At 38.0% G+C, this 20,595-nt stretch overlaps 2 protein-coding genes across 2 annotated transcripts; both read left to right on the plus strand.

The window, feature by feature from the left end:
* The first annotated feature begins 1,447 nt into the window (after positions 1 to 1,447).
* LOC127376397 (proepiregulin) lies at positions 1,448 to 9,639 on the plus strand. Its single transcript, XM_051423275.1, has 5 exons — positions 1,448 to 1,684; positions 5,516 to 5,581; positions 6,296 to 6,422; positions 6,525 to 6,671; positions 8,499 to 9,639. Exons 1-5 carry the CDS (start codon positions 1,645 to 1,647, stop codon positions 8,560 to 8,562), a joined length of 444 nt encoding a protein of 147 aa, XP_051279235.1. The 5' UTR covers positions 1,448 to 1,644; the 3' UTR covers positions 8,563 to 9,639.
* A 4,107-nt stretch (positions 9,640 to 13,746) lies between these two features.
* On the plus strand, positions 13,747 to 20,251 carry areg (amphiregulin). The gene is made up of 6 exons (XM_051423364.1): positions 13,747 to 13,895; positions 14,710 to 14,886; positions 15,147 to 15,375; positions 15,487 to 15,654; positions 17,193 to 17,306; positions 19,926 to 20,251. The coding sequence occupies exons 1-5, from the start codon at positions 13,859 to 13,861 to the stop codon at positions 17,284 to 17,286; spliced, it is 705 nt and encodes a 234-aa protein (XP_051279324.1). The 5' UTR covers positions 13,747 to 13,858; the 3' UTR covers positions 17,287 to 17,306; positions 19,926 to 20,251.
* Positions 20,252 to 20,595: the final 344 nt, after the last annotated feature.

The raw sequence follows: 20,595 nt of genomic DNA on the forward strand, positions 1-20,595 counted from the left end.
ACACAAACACATCATATTATTAACTTATTAGTTAAGAAGATGGAGGTTTTGTTAGTAATTTATTGATAATTAATGGTGCTAGGAGCCTAAGTTCCCTTTATTGACAGACTCCCTGCACTACTATGCCTGCTGTGCTCAGATTGTGAAAAATAATGAATAATTAGAGATCCTAATTACTTAAAGATAATTTTACCCCACAAAGAATGAAGCAGTGATCCATATTATATATAAATGAATCTGGTGGGCTAAATCAGACCTTACGGTGGGCCAGGTTTGAACCCACGGACCCCACTTTGGGCAGCCGTTCCTTATCATTTCAAGTCTTTATATTTGTGAAGGTCAGTGTCCCTAAGGGAATATCAGATTTTTAAAAAAATTGAATCCACATCTATTAGCAGTGGAAAGAAACTACGTTTGTTTACTCAATAGTTACTTATAGTTTCAAACTTTACTTGAGTGTTTCCTTTCTATGCTACTCGATCCACTACATTGCAGTAAAATTATTGTACTTTTCGCTGCTCTACAATTATTTTCCAGCTATTTTTACGACTTATTTTTATAGATTAAGATTTTTCAAACAAAACATGCTTGTAAAATGTAATGAACTGTTACAGGTTGTTATTAACTACCCGGCGGCATGTGAAGTTGTTAGAACTAGCTCCACTTTAACCAGCTACAACAGTAAAATGCTTCTTACATGTTTTGCAAAAGTAATATCAACCATTTAATATAATATAAAATAGCACACATCCACAATACAGTAACTACTTTTACTTTTTGACACTTTACAGTATTTTTCCTGATAATACTTCTGTGCTTTTTCTAGGAGTTTGAATGAAGGACTTTTACTTGTAATGGAGTATTTTTACATTGTGATATTAGTACTTTTTCTTAAGTAGGAGTTTGAATGAAGGACTTTTACTTGTAATGGAGTATTTTTACATTGTGATATTAGTACTTTTTCTTTAGTAGGAGTTTGAATGAAGGACTTTTACTTGTAATGGAGTATTTTTACATTGTGATATTAGTACTTTTTCTTTAGTAGGAGTTTGAATGAAGGACTTTTACTTGTAATGGAGTATTTTTACATTGTGATATTAGTACTTTTTCTTTAGTAGGAGTTTGAATGAAGGACTTTTACTTGTAATGGAGTATTTTTACATTGTGATATTAGTACTTTTTCTTTAGTAGGAGTTTGAATGAAGGACTTTTACTTGTAATGGAGTATTTTTACATTGTGATATTAGTACTTTTTCTTAAGTAGCCCAAAGGATCTGAATACTTCTTCCACCCACTTTCTATCTGTCATAGTAAAAGCTGGTCTTCCATCTGAATTTCAATCAGTAATAAAAAGACAGACAGTGACAGAAGCAGCTCCACCTTTCCTGTTTTCTTTTTTTTGGGGCGGTGCCTGCAGGGTCTGTCTCTTTATTTGAACCTTTGAAGTGTAAAATTGTCTAAATTAAAGGAATCCGCCACCACACCCAGACAGTAGAACAGAGCCCATTGGTTTCCAGTGTCTTCCGGCCAGTGCTCATCGCCTGCCCCCTTAATAGGTATTTTGATAATCGGAAGCGTCTTCAGTGCAGACCGGTTCCGACCTGCGCCCACCGAGCCTCCCGCCTCCGCCCTGTCCGCTCTGAAATGGGGAACAGCAAAGCTTCAGCCCTCCTCTCGCTTATCGGTAAACTTCATTTTTTGGATTTATTTATTTGAATATATATACTTGAAGAAGTCAGGTTGACACATTTGTTTGGCATTGTTGTGATTTGAGGAGTTAATGAGGGGGTTCAGGTGAGTTTAGGTTATCACTGTAAACGCAAACATCAGCTCAACTTGGGGACGGATGAGTAAAGGGCATTACAGCCGCTCACAGCTGCTGGACTACACTACAAAGGAACGAGGTTGCTTCATTTAGCAATTAGCTTAGGTCTACTTAAGTGCAGCTTTGACGCCCTGGTAGTCTACAACGTTACTTGAGTATTTACATTTAATGCGACTTACCCTAAAAATTGTACAATACTTGACAGTACTCAAATGTACTTAGTTACCTTGACTACATTAGAGTATTTCTATTTTGTGCGACGCCATATTTTACATTAGGAAGTGTTTTACTCCACTGTATTTACATATGTAGCCTAAATCTATATGGCTCACTTTTTTTGCTGTGTGTGTGTGTGTGTGTGTGTGTGTGTGTGTGTGTTGGGGGGGTGAAGTGCACAGGAAGAACTGACAGTGACTTTAACTCTGACTACAAAACAGAGAAATGAATGATGATGATGATCTTGAGTGAAGTGACAGTTTATGACATTGCGCCGCTTTGCCTCGATGGTGATGGCAAGAGTAGCATGCATGCTGATGTCTTTATTAAAGTGAATTAGATCCTTGGTCCAAGGCAAGGGGATGAAGGTGTAGACAATTATTAAGAGGAGCCAAGCCCCCTCTGGCTGCCCTGTAGTTCACACCCTGGTCAGAGGTACAGTCCACTACTTTCACTGAATAATTCCATCACGTTATTTTAGATTTTTACTCCACTACATGTTATTGACATCAGTTAGGCTACTAGTTCCTTTGAGGATTAAGATCTAGCCTACAGAACATACAGTCAGCTGAGAAAACTTGATGTACTGTTATATATTAAAATCCTCAACGGTATGTAAAATACAACCAGTTATATGGAAATGCTAAATAATAATAATAGACTGCTAATAATTTATAATCCACTTATCCACACTCTAACAGGGTTTATCCTGCTGTCTAATGAGTATTTTTACTTTCGAAACTTTTAGTACAAAGTGCAGATAATATTTATGAGGACGACTTTTATTTGTATTGGAGTATTTTTATGTTGACAAAATATCTCAGTACTTCTTCCACCACTGTAAAATGCAGCTAATGTTTGATGAAAATATCCTTTGTCTGAACAGAAAGCATGAAACTACTAATAATTCTAATACATACCCTTACATTTAGGAGACAGAGTTGTTGCAGCAGTATTTATGAACTCACTTGGATCAGAACCAATATCAAAAATGTGCCGCTTTACTGTTGAACCTGAGGCACATTTTAGTTTATGAGTAGCTGATATGGGATTGCTTCAGTTCATTTCAGAAATCAACCGCAGTGGAGTTTTTGGAGTCAGATGAAGTACTTTACCACATACTTGTGTTTGACGCACATTCTGAGCTCTGAGCCTAAGGGATGCTGAGGGATGTTGGCAATTAAACCATGAATGGAAGATTTATTATTTGTCAGCTCATGCGGTCTGATTTCATCTGTCATTTGCTTGTTGTTCAGGTTCTTTCTTATCTATGAGAAGTCATACAACAAACTTAATAGGTAAACAATATATTCTAGCTTATATAAACTGATGAGTACCCAGTAGTGGAGGAAGTACTCAGATCTGCATTTAAAATCTGTACAAGATGTATTATCAGCTAAATAAAAATACTTGTTCTGCAGAAAGATGGCCCCTATGACTGATATGATGTTAGATATGTTATCAGATTGTTGCTGAAGCATTGTTGAAAGGTGACAACCAAACACAACTTATTCTTTAGGGCTCACAAGCCAAAATAATAATCTGCAAAATAACCAGCAACACCAGGGGTAACATAAATGTGAAAAATACTCAAATGAAGTACAAGCACATCCAAAGTGTAGTAAAATTGTACTTAAAGGTCCAGTGTGGAGATCATTTAGGAGAGTCGTTTTTGTTATCTTATGAGTCGTTTTTATCTACAGATGCTGCGGGTCGCCATGATGAACCTCCCAAGTTTCTACAGTAGCCCAGAACGGACAAACACAACACTGGCTTTAGATAGGGATGCTCACGTTTTTGCTAGTTTCACGACCACCATAGTTCCTCTCACACATTATTCCCAGGTCGTCAAATACAGACGCGAGCAGTGTTCAGTTAGCTGCAATCTGCAACATCACCGCTATATGCCACTGAATCCTACACACTGGTCCTTTAAGTGCAGTACATAAGTACATGTACTAGTTACTTTCCAACACTGTGAGCACCACAAACTGCATGTCTTCGTAGGAGCACTGTGATAATACTTCATTAGGATTGTTTTGCTTTCTCCATTTTTCCTAACTCCTAGAATAAACCACTTCAGAGTTTATTCAGAGTCTTTTATTGCTCTCTTTTATTTTGTTTATTTTGGCTCTGTAGGCACACAGTTTTTCTTATTAACCAGTTATTCATCGTGATAGGAGTTGAGGCATTCATAACCTTCCTTACTTCTGCTGCTCTCGGTTATGTGGGTCATGTAAAGTAAGCTTGTTGTGGCCCAGCTCACCTTTACCCTGGACACTAAACATTTGTATTAACTATATACGTGCTGCATATTTAAAGTCAAAGAGTCACATTTCCATGTGATTTTTCAAACCGTTGGTAAAATATTTGTGTAATTTTCATCCGAATTCATGCAACGAGGTAAGATGAGTACCTGGATCATATTGGCTCTTGACAAGCCACAGCGAGAGTGAATCAGTGACTAATGGTATAAATAGGCTAATTGAACAGTGATTAATTAGTAATAAAGAAAAAGTTGCTTTGTCATCACTTCCAGCTCGAAGTGTACTTTACACCAATCAGCCACGTCAGAAACACCCAACAACCAACCTAGAGTCGTCTCACAGAAAACAGAGGAAAATATCTCTGCAGCCATAACAACAGACAGGAACAGAAACCTGGAGAGACAGTGTGATGGTTTTTATAGCAAGTATAACCAGATTTATGACCAGTCATAACCAGACACATCTTGCACCGAGGTTCATGTGTTTTTCTGTCCTGCCTGCAGGAATGTGGGCGTCTGCATTGTAAAGTAGTGCAGGCTGGTACAGGCATGTGGGCTAGGCAACACAAGCCACACGCTACAACATATTCCACTTGGCACAGTTTACACAAATAAACCGGCTTCAAATCTGACGTTTCTTGCCAAAAATGCTTTATTTCATCATACCGAAATTTTCCTTAATGCTTGTGCGGTGTCTTATCTAAACACGCTCAACAAACACGGATAAATCTCCTTGCACACACACAAAAACACGTTACAAATGCAAATTCAAAGCACATTCATTTTTTAAACATGTTGAGGATTGTTGTAAAAAGAAAATCGACCTTGTCATGTAAAATGACGCACCTGTAAAGTGTTGTGTTTGCAGGTCTTCTGTAAAAACTAATTAAACTAGGCGTTTCATATGGGAAAACACTTAGTGATTAAGTGATTGTTTTTTATGATAGTGATTCAACAGCATGGGGTCAAGATAATTAACAGGATTGGAGATGATTAAAAAAACTTTCTCTAATAATTAAATTATCCTGGTGAAATATTATAGATAGATATAGATTGTATTACCTTTTCAGCCCCCCTAAAATGATTCAAATTGAACAATTTGAGAAGAAGAATCACTTTTAAACTGATCACAACTCATAGATATATTAAACCTGCTGCTAACCTTATATCAAGTGTAATTAATGACACAAATATTCTCTGTCCAACAGGTGTCATGCTGCTCTGGCCGTATGTACTCACCAGGAGTGTCACATCCAGCGCCTCTCTATCTGCAGGTACTAACCCAGACAACTGCACTTTTATTCGATAACAAATCACTGTATTAGTCAAGTATAATAAGTGTGCAGGGATTTCTCTAATTCTCTAATTGCAACTAATGTAATGCATTTGAACACTGGGAGAAATCTCATAAGAGATATACTCTTGATAACTGTAGATAATATCAGAAAGAAGGAAGAAAGAAAGAAGTGTGTGTTGTGACAGTGATGAACTCTGCAGTAGTAAAAGAGGCATTTAAGGAGCTTTTTCAATTCTGTGTGAAGGCTGCGCCTGTAGATCACAGATGTAGTGCAGTTCTTAAGTAGTTGGACATCCAAACATACTTTTGTTGTTTTATTGTTGTAACTAAAACACTAGATTTGAAATGAAAAAATGGCTATGAGGGTAAAGTGCTGTAGAGTTGAAGCAATTTGCTGATACTTTGATGAAAATTAGGCAGCTATTTTGATAACAGATAATAGTTTGAGTCATTTTTCAACTTACAAATTATTATCTTTATCTTTATTATGTAATAAAAAACTGTCTACGGTAACTCCATACTCAGGTTTGGAGCTTATCAGTATATGTGAGAATGTGTGAACACAAACCTGTATGTTGAACAAATGTTTATTCGTCTGAGAGGGCCAGCAGAGTGCCAGCTTACTGAAAATGCTTCCTAAAAGTTTCCTGTGAAAAGGTTTCCAACAGCTGCCTTGTTCTCGGTGTTTCAGGGCAGGGGGAAGAGCGCCATCATGTGGTGAAGCGGTCGATACATAAGTGCGAAAGCACGTTTGACAACTTCTGCCTGAACAATGGCCAGTGCATGCTGCTGGTGGACATCAACGAACCTCACTGCAAGTATGATCCTGTGTGTGTGTGTGTGTGTGAGAGAGTGAGTGTGTGTCTGCTGCTTTTAATCATCAGGTGTGATCACGTGTGACTCGTCTCTTTGTGCTGCAGGTGTGAGAGGGGCTTCTACGGCCCCAGGTGTAGCAACGTGGACCTTGTCATTCAGCCAATGGCAGAAGAGCAGATAATTCTCACCGTTTTCTGTGTGAGTCTGCTGATTATAGGTCTGGCTGGAGCTCTGTACTTCTGCTGCAAATGGTAAGGCTTTAGTCTGTGAATGAATGTGTGTGTGTGTGTGTGTGTGTGTGTGTGTGTGTGTGTGTGTGTGTGTGTGTGTGTGGTGTGGGTGTGTTTGTGATAGTAATGACTTTTAGAGTGACTTTACTATTTCTTAGAGTTTAATATATGAAAGGTAAACACTGATAATGATGTTGCTTGCTGTAATGAATACCTGTATTTCAGGGATATAGCTGGGAATTCTGGGACAGTATGCCAACTTACTTTTTTTTAACGTGAAAACATTATATTACATTTGTAGCTTTGTTGCCACCTTTGACTCCGTCTGCTGTCTCCACATTGTCCTTTAATGTCAGAAAACAATCAGAAACCAGGATAAAGCTTTTATGGACACAAACACGACTTCAAGTGAATGATAATGTTTCTCTGTACCTGCTGAAGAAAGAGCATCTTTTTTTTTTGCTAAAAAGTTCATCATATCAACTTAAAGGTCCAGTGTATAACATTTAGGAAAATCTATTGGCAGGAATGGAATATAATATTCATAGGTATGTTTTCATTAGTGTATAATCACCTTAAAATAAGAATCTTTATGTTTTCGTTACCTTTAGAATGAGCCATTTTTATCAACAGAGCGAACGGGTCCTCTTCCAGGAGGTTGCCATGTTGAGCCACCATGTTTCTACAGTAGCCCAGAGCGGACAAACCAAACACTGGCTCTAGATAGGGCTGTTAGCGTTTTTGCTAGTTGTGTGACCACCATAGTTCCTCCTACAGGCTTGGAAGGCAGTCATATTCAAATGGTTGTAATCTGCAACTTTACCATTAGATGCCACTAAATGACACACTGGTTCAGGATTTCACAATTTGTTCCTGCTGCTCCCAAGTGGCCAGAATATCCGTTATTGCAGGTTTAAGTACAATTTTAAGGTACTTGTACTTCCATTATATATTTCCATTTTACATTATTACTTTATACTTCTACTCCACCACATTTTAGAGGTAACTGTAGTACTTTTCACTGCGCTACATTTAATTGATTGCTGGTGTAGACCTTTATGGTTTTCTCATGTTTCTAAAAAAATCTTGAAACAAATTGATTTCTGTTGGAAACAGGTTGATGTTCTTCTCTTATTTTAAGAAAAATAGACTTTAGTAGTTATAGTAATAGTAATAGTAATAGTTTAGTATATTGGATTGTTGATCATATCGGATCATATCATATCAGATGACTTAATTTCAGATCAGATCACATATAAAGTAGTTCAAATCGACTCCACCTTGACCAGCTAACATTCAAATACTGCTTATATGTTAATGCACAGGTAATAATAATCCATTAGCCTTTTCCCAATGTGGGACACTAGCTTAGTTTCCGTTATTGACTCTACTGTTTGTCCAAAATATCCATTTTCAAGTGCTATGAAAAGAAGTTTGTTTTCAACTAGTTAAATTAAAAATGCCTTCATGTTACGTACTTTTATTATAAGCTAAGTCAAAAAACCCAATTTTCTTAAATCCATTTACATTGAAACTCTTTCTATTTTTGCTAATGCATTTTGTGCTCGGTTGTGTGCAAATTCAGCCAAATAAAGTGTGAGCTTAGATTTTGAGGGTGACTCAGACACCTTTCGTCATGTAAAACCTACAGATGTACCTTGTATTTGAAATGACGTAAAGTTTGCCCCAACATCCTGTTCTCATGCAGAGACATGTCAAACCACAGACAATGATCTTAAAACCATTTCTTGGGTCATTTAAACCTGGTTGTTAAAGATTGTAGAATGCAAAGTGATTTGCTTAGTGCCTGTTTAAATTAATGAAATTATATTCTGTGTATTTTTACAGGTATAAGAAAAACAAATTCCCACGTCAGCAAAAGCAGCAGGGTTACAGAGTCCAGTCCACTTAGAGAGCCCAACGCATCCACTGCATCCACCACTGGAAAAGGCAAACCAGGATTTTCCCAATTTTCTAAATGACAATTTCAGCATAACTGGCAAGCTTACGCTCGGTGGCTGGATTGTTCCTACTCGCAGTGTTCTACGTCACGCGGCTTTGGATCACTTTATCAAGCAGGCAGATCAGCACAAAGAGATTAAAATGTTCAAAAAGAAACAGCATTGTGTGCGGTGCGGTTGTTGTTTCCAGTTGTACTGGTTCTAGTGTTTCAGCACCTGCTACCCTTGTGTTTGAAAAGATGAATGGTATGACACACAAAGACAGTTTCTGTGGGTGACACCACCCACAATGATGGTGGGTCATGGAAAATCCATGGAGAAATGTGAGAGTCTAAACAAATATTAAGGATAAGATTACACAAAAAGGGTTGTCAAACATTTCTAACTCTTTGTGGCGATCCATGCGTTTAGAAATGTAGGCCTAATCATGTGCTTCGGGTCCAATAAGGGTTGCATATCGTCACATCTTTTTAATTAAAGAATAAAACTTATTAACTTAAACATCTAGCTGCCTACTGTCTTCTGCCTTACTTCCTATAGTTCTACACTGTTGGATAGTTTTTTTATTTATATCTTATTATTTGTATTAATTTATATATATTTTGCCCTTTGATTAATATTAAAAATAGCCATTATTGCCATTATTACTTAAACTGGCCACTGAGTGTTACAATTCTGGGTTTTATTCTAAACTTGTTTAGTCAGAAAGTATTCTCATTTTGATAATTTATTATAAAGTATTAATGTATACATTGGATTGTTGATTTTATTTTTTTACTCCTGTGTAGATTTATTTTTCTGTTTCATTGACTTTGGTTTTAATATGACATTGTTGTCTGAAGGGTACAGTTGAGTCTTTACATTCTTCACATTCAAGTCTTTTTAGTTTTCACATTTCAATGTTAACCAAATGCTGTACAATGACTAACTTTTTTTATTTTTATTTTTACAATGGCAGTATTACTGTAAATTTACATGTACCAGAAAAATGTTTTATAAAATATTAATTAAAGCCAAAACATTTTGGATTTACAGTACTCACTTCATTTAAATACTGACTTTCAGCTCGATGGGCACAAGTGTTAATGTTCCTTTGAAACTGTACCAAATGCATGTTCACAGATATTGTCACAATAATACTGTCAAAATGTAACTTTACATTATACAGGAAGTAACAGTGAATAATTTGATATAAGATCATTCCAACTGTAAATTACAGTACATATTGTCCTAAACTGTATTTCCTTTATTTAGTGCAATTATTTTGAAACACTATATGTAGCTTAATCTATCCTAAATGCTTCTTAAGACCTTTTTCACAAAGGTATGACAGGTGCAATTAACTAAATTAACTCTGGTGCTGTGCATGCTGGCACACTGACACCTAATAGATGTGAGTCATCATTAATGTTACTAACTACACTTGTGTTTTTCCTTCTGTGACAAGTTAAACATGTAGGTCTACCACTGGGTAAAAACAAAGGGAGCAATCATTTTATTAGGAGTGATTCACTAACTAACCTGTTACCTTTTGAATAAGACACATGCTGGTTACAGCACCTATTACAGTAATCTATATTTTAGATTACATGATACATGAAACTGCCCCTCACACTTTTTATATGATTTCAGAATCTGGAAAAATAATTAATGATTATCTACTATGAGGCTACTTATCAGATAGCAGAATTTGCTGACCCTTAGTTTCATTACAAGTATCGTCTGTATTTTATGGTTGTATTTTTGTTTGTGTGCACTTCCACTTTCGCATGAAAGAGTTCCACAGAAACGTCCTGCAAAAAACAAAAACCATGGCAGGTGCCTTGGTCCTTCTAATGAAACTCTACTAAGAACTGCATTAACAAATTACTCACTTACTTGTTTATTGTTAAGATTTATGAAACCAGTTTAACTTCAATGATTTACGAAAAAGAATGTTTGTGCATTCAATGTCTGACCTACTGTGTGCAGTTTGAAGTTAACCAGTAACACCTTTTAACTTTCTGCACCCTCATTAGTGCTTCAACCAGAGTCAATGAGCCCTTTTTAACACCTTACTGAAGCATCTTTATATGTTCTGTGTGCTAATGAACAGCAATGATCACACATAAACATTAACTCACCTGCAGACGCTGCTCTGTTTAGGACATACTTAAAAACCCATAAGAATGCACTCACACACACAAGGACCCACAAACACACCCTTTCCGTGTTTTGTTCTAAATATAAAACCTGTGGATAAACATTGACAACAAAATTCAGGAAATGCTTGTCTAATGTCCACACTGTGCTCATTCTTTGTAGCTGTTATTAGCTAATTATTGCATAAGTAATAGTAGGTTGCTCATGCAGTGAGTAATGTGGTTGGTGGAAGCCCCATTAAGCTGCATCCTTGCGTGTTCTTTAACAAAACAAAAATGTCCACGTGTACCATGTACACATTTGTTTTCAAGGTTGATTCATGTTTTATTTTCACTGTTATTGTTGTTAGCCACGCTAGCAGTGTAGCCCTAGGGATGGTAACGTAGGAACGTTGGTCGGGCGGCCAATCCCAAATATCTCCACAGCCACTGGATGGATTACTATGCATTTTTGTACAGACATTTATGATCCCCAGAGGATAAATCCTAAAGGTTTTTGTGATCCTGTGACACTTCCTTTAGCGCCACCAGCAGGTCAAGGTTTCCACTTATCCAGTGAAATAGCTCAACATGCAACAACATGAATTGGCACACAATTCTGTAGAGACATTCATGGTTCCCAGAAGGAGAATCCTTATGACTTTGATCCTCCAGCCTCATAATGATGTCGACATGTACGGTTTTGAAGGAGTGGACTGCCCATTGTTCCGATGGCCCAATATTGGAACTTCAATACTCTGAAAAGTCTCCCACTGATCCTGAACCACATTTGTCTGACAGCCCGTTATCCCGGAAACAAAAGGCCATTGCTTTGAAGAACCATTGATCTGAAAATACACACATTGGTCTAACACACTGGTCCACACCTACATTACCATCCCTTTAACCATGCTGCTAACTTGGCTAACAAAAATAACAGTGAAAATATGACACTGTACTTTTCACACCTAGGCAAGGCAAGACTTGACATTGACACGGTATCCTGTTGTGCAGTCAAGTCAGCTTTATTAAATATGCAACGACCAGGTGCGACTGCTGGGGGAGTGTGTATTTTCAGAGTAATGGCCTTTTGTTTTGGGGATAGCGGGCTGTTGGACAAATAGGCTTTCACTCCGATGGGACATTTTTAGCATGTTTATACACTAAACTAAGGTGGTGAACCTGCTAAACATGCTCAGCATTGTAGCATTTTGATATTAGCATTCAGCTCAATAAAAGATTGGGAAAGCCGAACATTCATAACACTAACTGATGAATTTCAACACAAACTGCCTTCTTCAGGATAAAATAGAGCAGCCCCCTCACTCCTTGACTACAATCAATTGAAAAGTAGCCAAACTTAAGTCCCAACAATCAACCAGTACAAACCATAAATAAATACAGCACTTATCTCATGGCTCCATTGTGTACAGCACAGTCTTATTAACCAGCCACATACAGTTGTTCTGTATTTGCAGGTGTTTATGCACATTTAAATCTGGCATTTAAGTCTTCGGTTGTGCTTCACATAATCCCTTGTCCAGAGGAATGGCGGTATAACTATGACTGAGCTTGTTACTGTTTTGTAAAAAAAGCATGATTCAAAGTTTTATCCAAATAGATACTGTTGTATTTGTGTCATAAAGTTTTCATCCTTCGTGCCGTTAGCTACATAGCAGTGTGTTTACAGTGGGCGGCTGTTATGAGGTGCTTCTCTCTAGGCTTGTGTCAGACTTTCCACACATTCATATCACATATCCCCAATGCCATTACAGATAATCCAAACAATTTAATTCCATTATAAACAAAACCAGTCAGAGCTTCTGGTCGTTGTTGTTCAGGCCGAGGAATGAGATGGAGAATTTCCCAGCATTCCTAGCAGGTTTCCATTGGATTCCATGAGCACGAATGATGGCCTCTGTCTGCAGACACAACAAAATTATCAACACACCCTTCCGTGCAGCATCCCCACCCAAGCCTTAAGGTCTCCTCATGGTTACAATGTACTGAAATAGTAGTTGGCATCATTTAATCAAACCACACACACACACACACACACACACACACACACACCAATTCATACACAGGAAGACACCCTGTTGAACAAAGCAGAACATACTTGGAATATCTAAACAAGATAACAGATTTGTTATGTTTTAACCAGTGACAGCTTAAGCTATTCTGCCTGCTGACAATTAAACATTATTTCTCAAAAAATAAATAAAATAAATAATCTCTCCGCAAAAAAAAAAGCAAACTTCAGTGGTGAATATGCTAATCACTTTGTTCACGGCTTGATATTACTATTTTTGGACCTACTTATCACCATTTGCCCATATCTGTACATGATACCAATTATCAATCTTATTTTATGATTTTTTTTATTATTGCCATCATTGTAATGCCATTTTCTATTGACCATCTTTGTACCTTGAGTGAAGTTCAGAGGTGTTTCCTGCCTGGTTGCAGGTTATTACAAACACAGTGTGTGTGTGTATCATTGTTGCCAAGTGCCCATAACACTTTGAAAAATCCCCAAATAAAATACCAGAATAAAACTTTTCTAAAAAGTTGACATTTGGAGGTACTAGCTTTTCACCTGGTAACAGTGTAATAACCGTGTGTGTGTGTGTGTGTGTGTGTGTGTGTGACTACAGACTGACGTTGTAATTATCCTCTTATTCGTGACCATAGAGGGAGACATAAGGAAGCAATAACAGTTAAAGAAGCAGGAACCAACATTTGTGTCTTTTAAAGGGGATGTATGAGAACACAAGGTGCAAAATGTGTAGCCCGGGGCAGATGAATCATTAGACACACACCCCCACATACAGACGCACACACACACACCTTTAATACATGAACATGTGTTGCTGCTTCTGGGATATAACTGTGTGAGTATGTGTTTAATCGTGCACACACACACACACACACACACACACACACACACAGTCACACACACACACACACACCCTTGTCTTGAGAGGCAGGCGTTGGTCTATAAAAGCTACACCCAGCGGAGGTAAAGAGAGCAAAGCACAACCTCTATCAGCAGGGGACAAGCACACACTCTGACACACAGATTTAGCGCAGGCCTGTCATACACACCACACTCTCTTCCTGGGATATGAACCCTCTCGTTCTCACCTGTCTCCTGTGCTTAGGTAAGTCTGGACTTGTTCTTATATTCTGTGTGTGTATGTGAAGTGCAGAGAGCATGAGTCAATGAAGTGGAAAGAAGAGAAATGTAAAACGGTATGAGGGCTGAGAAGGGGGCGTAGGAAGAAAGAAATGTCTCTGCAAGTGAGGACTCGTCAGGCAGGGGAGATACAGAAGATATAGAAAAAATGATTTGTGTCAGAAGTTCAGCGCCTCTGACTCTCAAAATCTATCTATGGACCAAATTATTTCCAGTTCAAGTAATTGTACAGCAGCATGAGAAAGGTCAACATATTTCAAATACTTAATTGAGTGAGTCTTATTCATCCTCGTCTGGTGTGAATGATGCCTTCAGGGACTGTGTGGTTCCGCACATGGACTGGTTGTACTAGTTTCAGTGCTAATACAGTAGGAGTCTAATTTGGAAGCTCAGATTGCTCTGAATGTTATAAGATGAATGAACAAGTCAGTTGTAAGTAGAACAATGGGAAGTATCTTAGCAACGATAGGTTACTGGTGACTGTAGAAGAAAAATAAATGTAATTTCATCAATTTTCAATTTACCATGGTTACTTTTTAAACAGATGACTTAAATTGATTCATTTAATCTCTTCTACAAGACAAGTTGTAGCCTTTTTTTTTTTGTTTGTAGCTTTGAAAGAACATTGACATAACCAGAGCATAGACATAAAAAAACACATTCAACTGTCTCATATGACATAAACTTTGACCCAAATTGCTCCTTACTACTTATCATTTTCAAATCTCGATGTAGATTTGATGTTATCTCCCTCATTATTTGTTTTTTGGGTTTTACAGTAGTCTGCAGTGCTTTTGGTACTCAGGGAGCTGAGGCCACCTTCTCCGGTGAACTAGCTGGGGTGACTGGGGGTCCGGCCTCCGGGGAGGGCCTCCTGACTACCTTGAGCGACGATGATGAGTTGGAAATAGATGAGGAGCTTTCAGGAGGAGACAACGAAAACTTCAGCCTTCATGGTACGACAAGCTACACAAACTATTTTCTTCTTGACTTTAATTTTTTTTTTGCAAAAACACCAAGCCAAGCTTCCCTTTACAGATTATTTCTGGTTCAGAGAGCACATGGAAACTTAATTCTATTCTCTAATTAGTAAAATTAGGTTTTAAAACTTAACTAACTTCTTTAAGTTAAAACTAAAATGAAACCATTAACCTTAGTTACAGTTTAACTTACAGTTAAAACTGCAACTTACAGTTTAAAATTTCACCTCCTACAGAGTTACAACCCAGCAGAGATGAGAGGAAGAAAAAGAGAGGCAAAGGCAAGAAGAGGAACAAGCACAAAGGCAAAAGCACGACTCCTTTCAACCCTGAGCACACATTCTTCACCAATGGATACACGTCGACTCTCAGCACCACAGAGGATCCCTGCACCTCCACCCACCTCAGCTACTGCATTCATGGTTATTGCAAGCACATAGAGGGCCTGCAGGAGCCAGTGTGCATGTAAGTACAGCATCAGTCCACTTTGTTGACTTTCAAACATCCAAATAACACTCAATGTCAATATCTGATGTTACATGTCCTCATTTGTTCTGTTAACTCTTCACTCTGCAGATGTATGAAGGGTTACGATGGGGAGCGCTGTGGGATCCAAACTCTGGGTACAATGAAAACCAGAGATCAGAGCAGCAATATTGAGTTGGTACAGACGGTTTTAGTGATCATTGCTGTGGTCCTGTCAGTCATCAGCTGCACCGCCATCCTGCTCATGACCTGTGCTCAGTGAGTATGCAACTGACACACTCAGACACACATTTTGATTTTAACTCTGCTCTAAAGTCCTTCAGAAGGAACATTAGTGTTTGTGGGTGGGAGGTCACTGAGGGATCATGTGGTAAAACTGGTAAAAACTCCTCAGTGACAGCTGAAAAGATGCTTCATGTGTACCTCAATGGCAGCCTAAACCCTGCTTAAGCTATGGGAGATGGCAGCCATAAGCACTGTAATGTATGGGGAATTTGCCAATTCCAAAAAGTTGGGAGATAAAGAGGGAAAAATTTGAAAAGAAAATCATATGGAACCCCAAAACTGACAAAATGTAGTAAAAGGTTATCAGACAAGTCAATAGTTCAATAGTTAATATTGTTTGTAGAATGATTAAAATGTAAAATTAAAAAGGTTTTTTCTAAGCTCGAATCAGTTGGTAAAATAAAATTAAAACGTATCTAAACTATCTCTACTTATCTTTTATTAGCTCATTTTATTTTTAAAATGTCAGATGACAGATATTTTCTAAAATAGGCTGGATCCCTTTTGTTTTAAGTGTCATGACGCCATGGGGTTGATTAGCATGAGGGTGCTGTGCGCAGTTTGTACAGAATCTGTGGGTATTTAACACATTTAACTTAACTAAAGGTTCAATGTGTAGTGGTTATTTGCTCCTCTCGTCTTCTTTTGTGTCACTTTTCACAATAGTTGGAGCTATAATAAGAAAAGACCTGATGCCAGTGGTTTGGTATAAAAGCCCTTTTATTCTTCTTTATGCTAAAACTGTCATAAGGCAGATTATTGAAGCTTTAAGCAAATATGCATGAGGGCAACCATCCACACCCCGTGGATCTCAACATAAGTGCAATCCACATATCCTGCCCAGAAACATTTCTTGGCATTCGAACACACTGACACATCAAAAAGCACATTAACACACCCAAACACACCCACACTTTACAGGTAGGCCTATTGCTCACCACCTTCACAAGATGGACTCAAGGACCTCTACAGCTCATTCTTCCTTTTATTGCAGACTGATAGTAAAAAGTATGGATGTATGTCTTACTCATGCTCTATTACAAGCTACAATATTTTACTTACTGTAACTGTGTGACAAGTCATGTATAATGTACGGTCACAGGCACAGTGACACTCCTTATCAATATGTAACCACATCACAGGTATTGTTGGAATGTGGGACAAAGTCAATAGTCCAATAGCCAGCAGCGCAATTAAAGCTTTACAGCCACAGTACTGAAGTGTGTTATTACTGCGAGAGCGAAACTACCTCCAATTTCATTTCAGATCAAAACAGCCAGAAAGTAAGAAATAATTAATTTTAATAATCCATGCACTTCATGGGCTGTGATCCTCACAAATTCCTGCCAAAATACAACAAAAAACACGCCTTGAATTTCATTTGTCTAGGCAGGATCAAAGCCATGTAACTGACTCAACACTCTTGCCTTTCAAAATAGCTTTATTGCGATCATCTGATAATCTCAAGTACTATGCTCTGCTTTTATGCTCATGTTGAATGTCTTTTGTAGTTACAGGTCACATAAAAACTTTCTGGCATCGTACCTGGGAACTGGGACGGAGCAGGAGAAGCTACAGAAACCCATCGGTGACGTTGTGGTGTGAGGGCGTCAAGTTACTATGAGGTAGGTGTCACTGAGGTTTTGACCTACTTGTGTTTACAAAAACACACTCACTGTACTTCTTACTGAGTTCAATACTGCAACAAATCAATTAAATTCTGACGCCATTCATAAACATCTCAATACCCCCAAACTTCAGCTGACAGTTTGCGTGACTTCTTCCCCGAACAGCGAATGACCAATCGTAGCTTACTGCTAATAGTTTCTAGTGTTTCCCTGCTGTTTGAAAGCGAGTCCTGTCCTGTAAACATTCAACATTCATCAGTACCTGAAATGTGCCAGTACTGGGTACCGGCACTTCTGATTTTTGTCCACATGAGCACCCTTACTTCTTATTGAGTACTGCCACCTCTGGTGAGCATGGCCGTACCCACCACTGAAGACCCCAAGGTCTGGACCTCAGTGTTTTTTTAAAAAGAAGTATACAATAAAAGTTGAGTGAAATAATTGCCTAAAAGTAACTATGCTTTGATGCTTTGAACCCCCCAAACAGACCCTAGCTAGGCTAAATGCCTGTGTAACTGCGTCTCCATGTAAACACATAGCTAGTCTAACACTAAGAAAACAGCTCTGAAAATGTCCTTATTAAAAAGAATAAAAAAACAGCAAAAGAATTAGGGTTATGTATGTGTAAGGTTTGTGCTAAATTAGGGTACTGGCACCCTCTTTGGTCCAATTCAGGCGCTGTTCAACATGCATTGTTTCTGCACATTTTAAACATCACACATGGCCCATGCAGTAATTAGAAATCACTGTGAATTTTTGCCTTGTATTTATGACTTATTGTCTCACATTATGGCTCTTACAACAAGTCTGCTTAAAACATTCAAAAGTAAGTCTTTTATTTCAGCAAGATTTCAACCAACGAATGTTGGCGTAAGAAAGACATGTAATCAGACACGCCAGTATTTCCGGTGGTGTATAGTTTGGTGATGTATTTCATCCAGAAGTCTTGCTCAAGTCCTCAGAGGGCGGTGTCTGGCCTCTGCTCACGTGAGCCTTAATCCAAACAGGAAAGAGTGGGCTCAGAGAGTGACAGAGAGCCTGCACGCCTGTTGTTGTTATTGAATACAGCGAGTTGCATCACGCAAAGAGGAATCCCCGATAGAGGAATTAGTCTGGATTATCCAGAGTGTCTCGGCATGTCCCATCTCTGCACTGCATACCAGCGTAAAGAAAAACCACATGCTCATTTGCAAACATTCACATGTGTGTCCAAACAATAACAGCAGGCTGACACACTGACTGTATACGTGATGACCTAGCTGTAAGAGCTTAATGTGAGCTTACATGTGGTGGGATCTCACTCAGCAACACACGCACACAGACATGAAGACCTCGCGTGTTTAGACACATGGAAGTGTTAGCCTCGAGACAAACAAGGCGGCTGTGTAACATTCTCCTCATAGCCTCCGTGACACTAAGTGTCCTCCCCAAGAACAACGAGTCTGGCTCACACATACAGTTAAGATTCACTTCATACTGTAACTGTAAGAACTTCAATTTGAAGATTTCTATCTTTCAACCTGTAAGTCATTGGTTCAAAAATGGGATTAGTGCCATATTATACAGTCTTACTCACAGACTACAGGACTATGAATTCATTTGCCTATGCTTTTTGGTTTGCAGGCTTTAAATAATTTATGGATTTAAAGAATAATTTTCATTTTCTTATGACTTGGGTCTTATTTTCGTAGTGTTAGCCATCATTTCAATTGTTGCAATATGGGCACTCAGCGACATTGCTACAACAAAGTCAGACGGGACAATTAAAAGAAAGGAGCCATTAGACAGTTAGACAGGTTCTGAACAAGCCAACAGTTTATCCAGATTATTTAAACCATTTTATTTGGAGGTAAAAACAAAAGTGAACACACCCAAGGTGTTGCTAATAATCCAACCGTGTAAAGTACAGTAGGCCATAGTTTCACCAGGAAGCTGGTCTGTAAATCAATGTATGTAATGGGCGGTTTGAGTAGTAATTTTACTGTTTGCTTTCGTTTTCTCTTCCAAGTGAGCTTTGGCAGCCCTTGGGATTTGCTTAAAACTGTCTGAGCATCTCTTTGTCCCAAATTCCAGCTCTTAACTTGGTGTGTACGATGTTATTATTGAAAGAAAAATGAAAAATAGAAGGAAAAATAAAGCCCAAGTTGTAAATAAACTGGAAACCTTTCCAAAGTTGAACCATAAATCAAGTCTACAGGTTTTTTATAAAATATGTATACAATTTTGTTTTATTGCAATGAATTTTAAAACAGATTTCTGTGTCACTTTGCATAGTGGTAAAGACACTGTAGTCAACAGATATGTACACCACCTTTCCACCAAATGTTATTGGGCATGTCTAATTTTTCTACGTATTCCATTAGAATAATTTGCAATGTAATTCTAATCACATAAAAAATCTAGACACGGTGGCTTTAAAAATTTGATTTTACTTTGCACTGACAACCTACTGATATAAATGATTGTCAATATAACATATGTGTGTACTTCCTTTAAGCAGTTTTCCATAAACTGTTGCATGGTTGATTTCTTACTAAATAGTTACACTTTAATAAATCACTTATTTCTGTGTTTACATATTTACTGATGTTTGATTTCTCTCCATCTCTTCTTCAGCCAGCTGCACGAGTCAAAGATGAAGCAGACCGGGGGAGTACCTGAGAAAGCAGTAGTGTGAATAGACTGCTTCATTAGATGCTATTTAAAAAAACACTGTATAGAACTTGTTAGAATGTAATTTATTTAGTGTGATTATTTATTGCTAACGACTGTATTAGTGTTTGTATGTCTTTTATGTACGGATGCTGAGCATTCAGTCCTTTGATGTTCTGTAGGGTTGGTTTTATTTATTGCATTGCTGTTGTTATAGGTCAGAGAAACGCTCTTCATCTCACTGTGGAATAGGGATGGAATTTGATCACCAATAAAGTGTCTCAGTGTTATGTGAAAGTGTTATTTGTTTATGCATCTTTGCCTGGGTTTTGTGTTTACATTCCCATCTGTGGATGCATCCCATACCTCAGCAGCCTGCTCACACAAACGCCGCTGCCTTTTAACCAAACACAGATTCGGCAGACGAGAATAACCCCGAGAGACGCTCGTTGAGGAATTTAGAGAATCATGAGAGCAACACAAAAGCATGAGAGACTGGAAAGTCTTTTTAGGTGTGTGTGTGACACATGGGAACATCAGATGAATTCATAGTTTCAGCTCTTGACTCTTGGACGATAACTCAATATTATTATATTATATTGTTTATTATTATTTATAAAGAACACAAAGATTT

The sequence above is a fragment of the Dicentrarchus labrax genome, unplaced genomic scaffold (assembly GCF_905237075.1).
Source record: "Dicentrarchus labrax unplaced genomic scaffold, dlabrax2021, whole genome shotgun sequence".
NCBI classification, from domain to species: Eukaryota; Metazoa; Chordata; class Actinopteri; family Moronidae; genus Dicentrarchus; species Dicentrarchus labrax.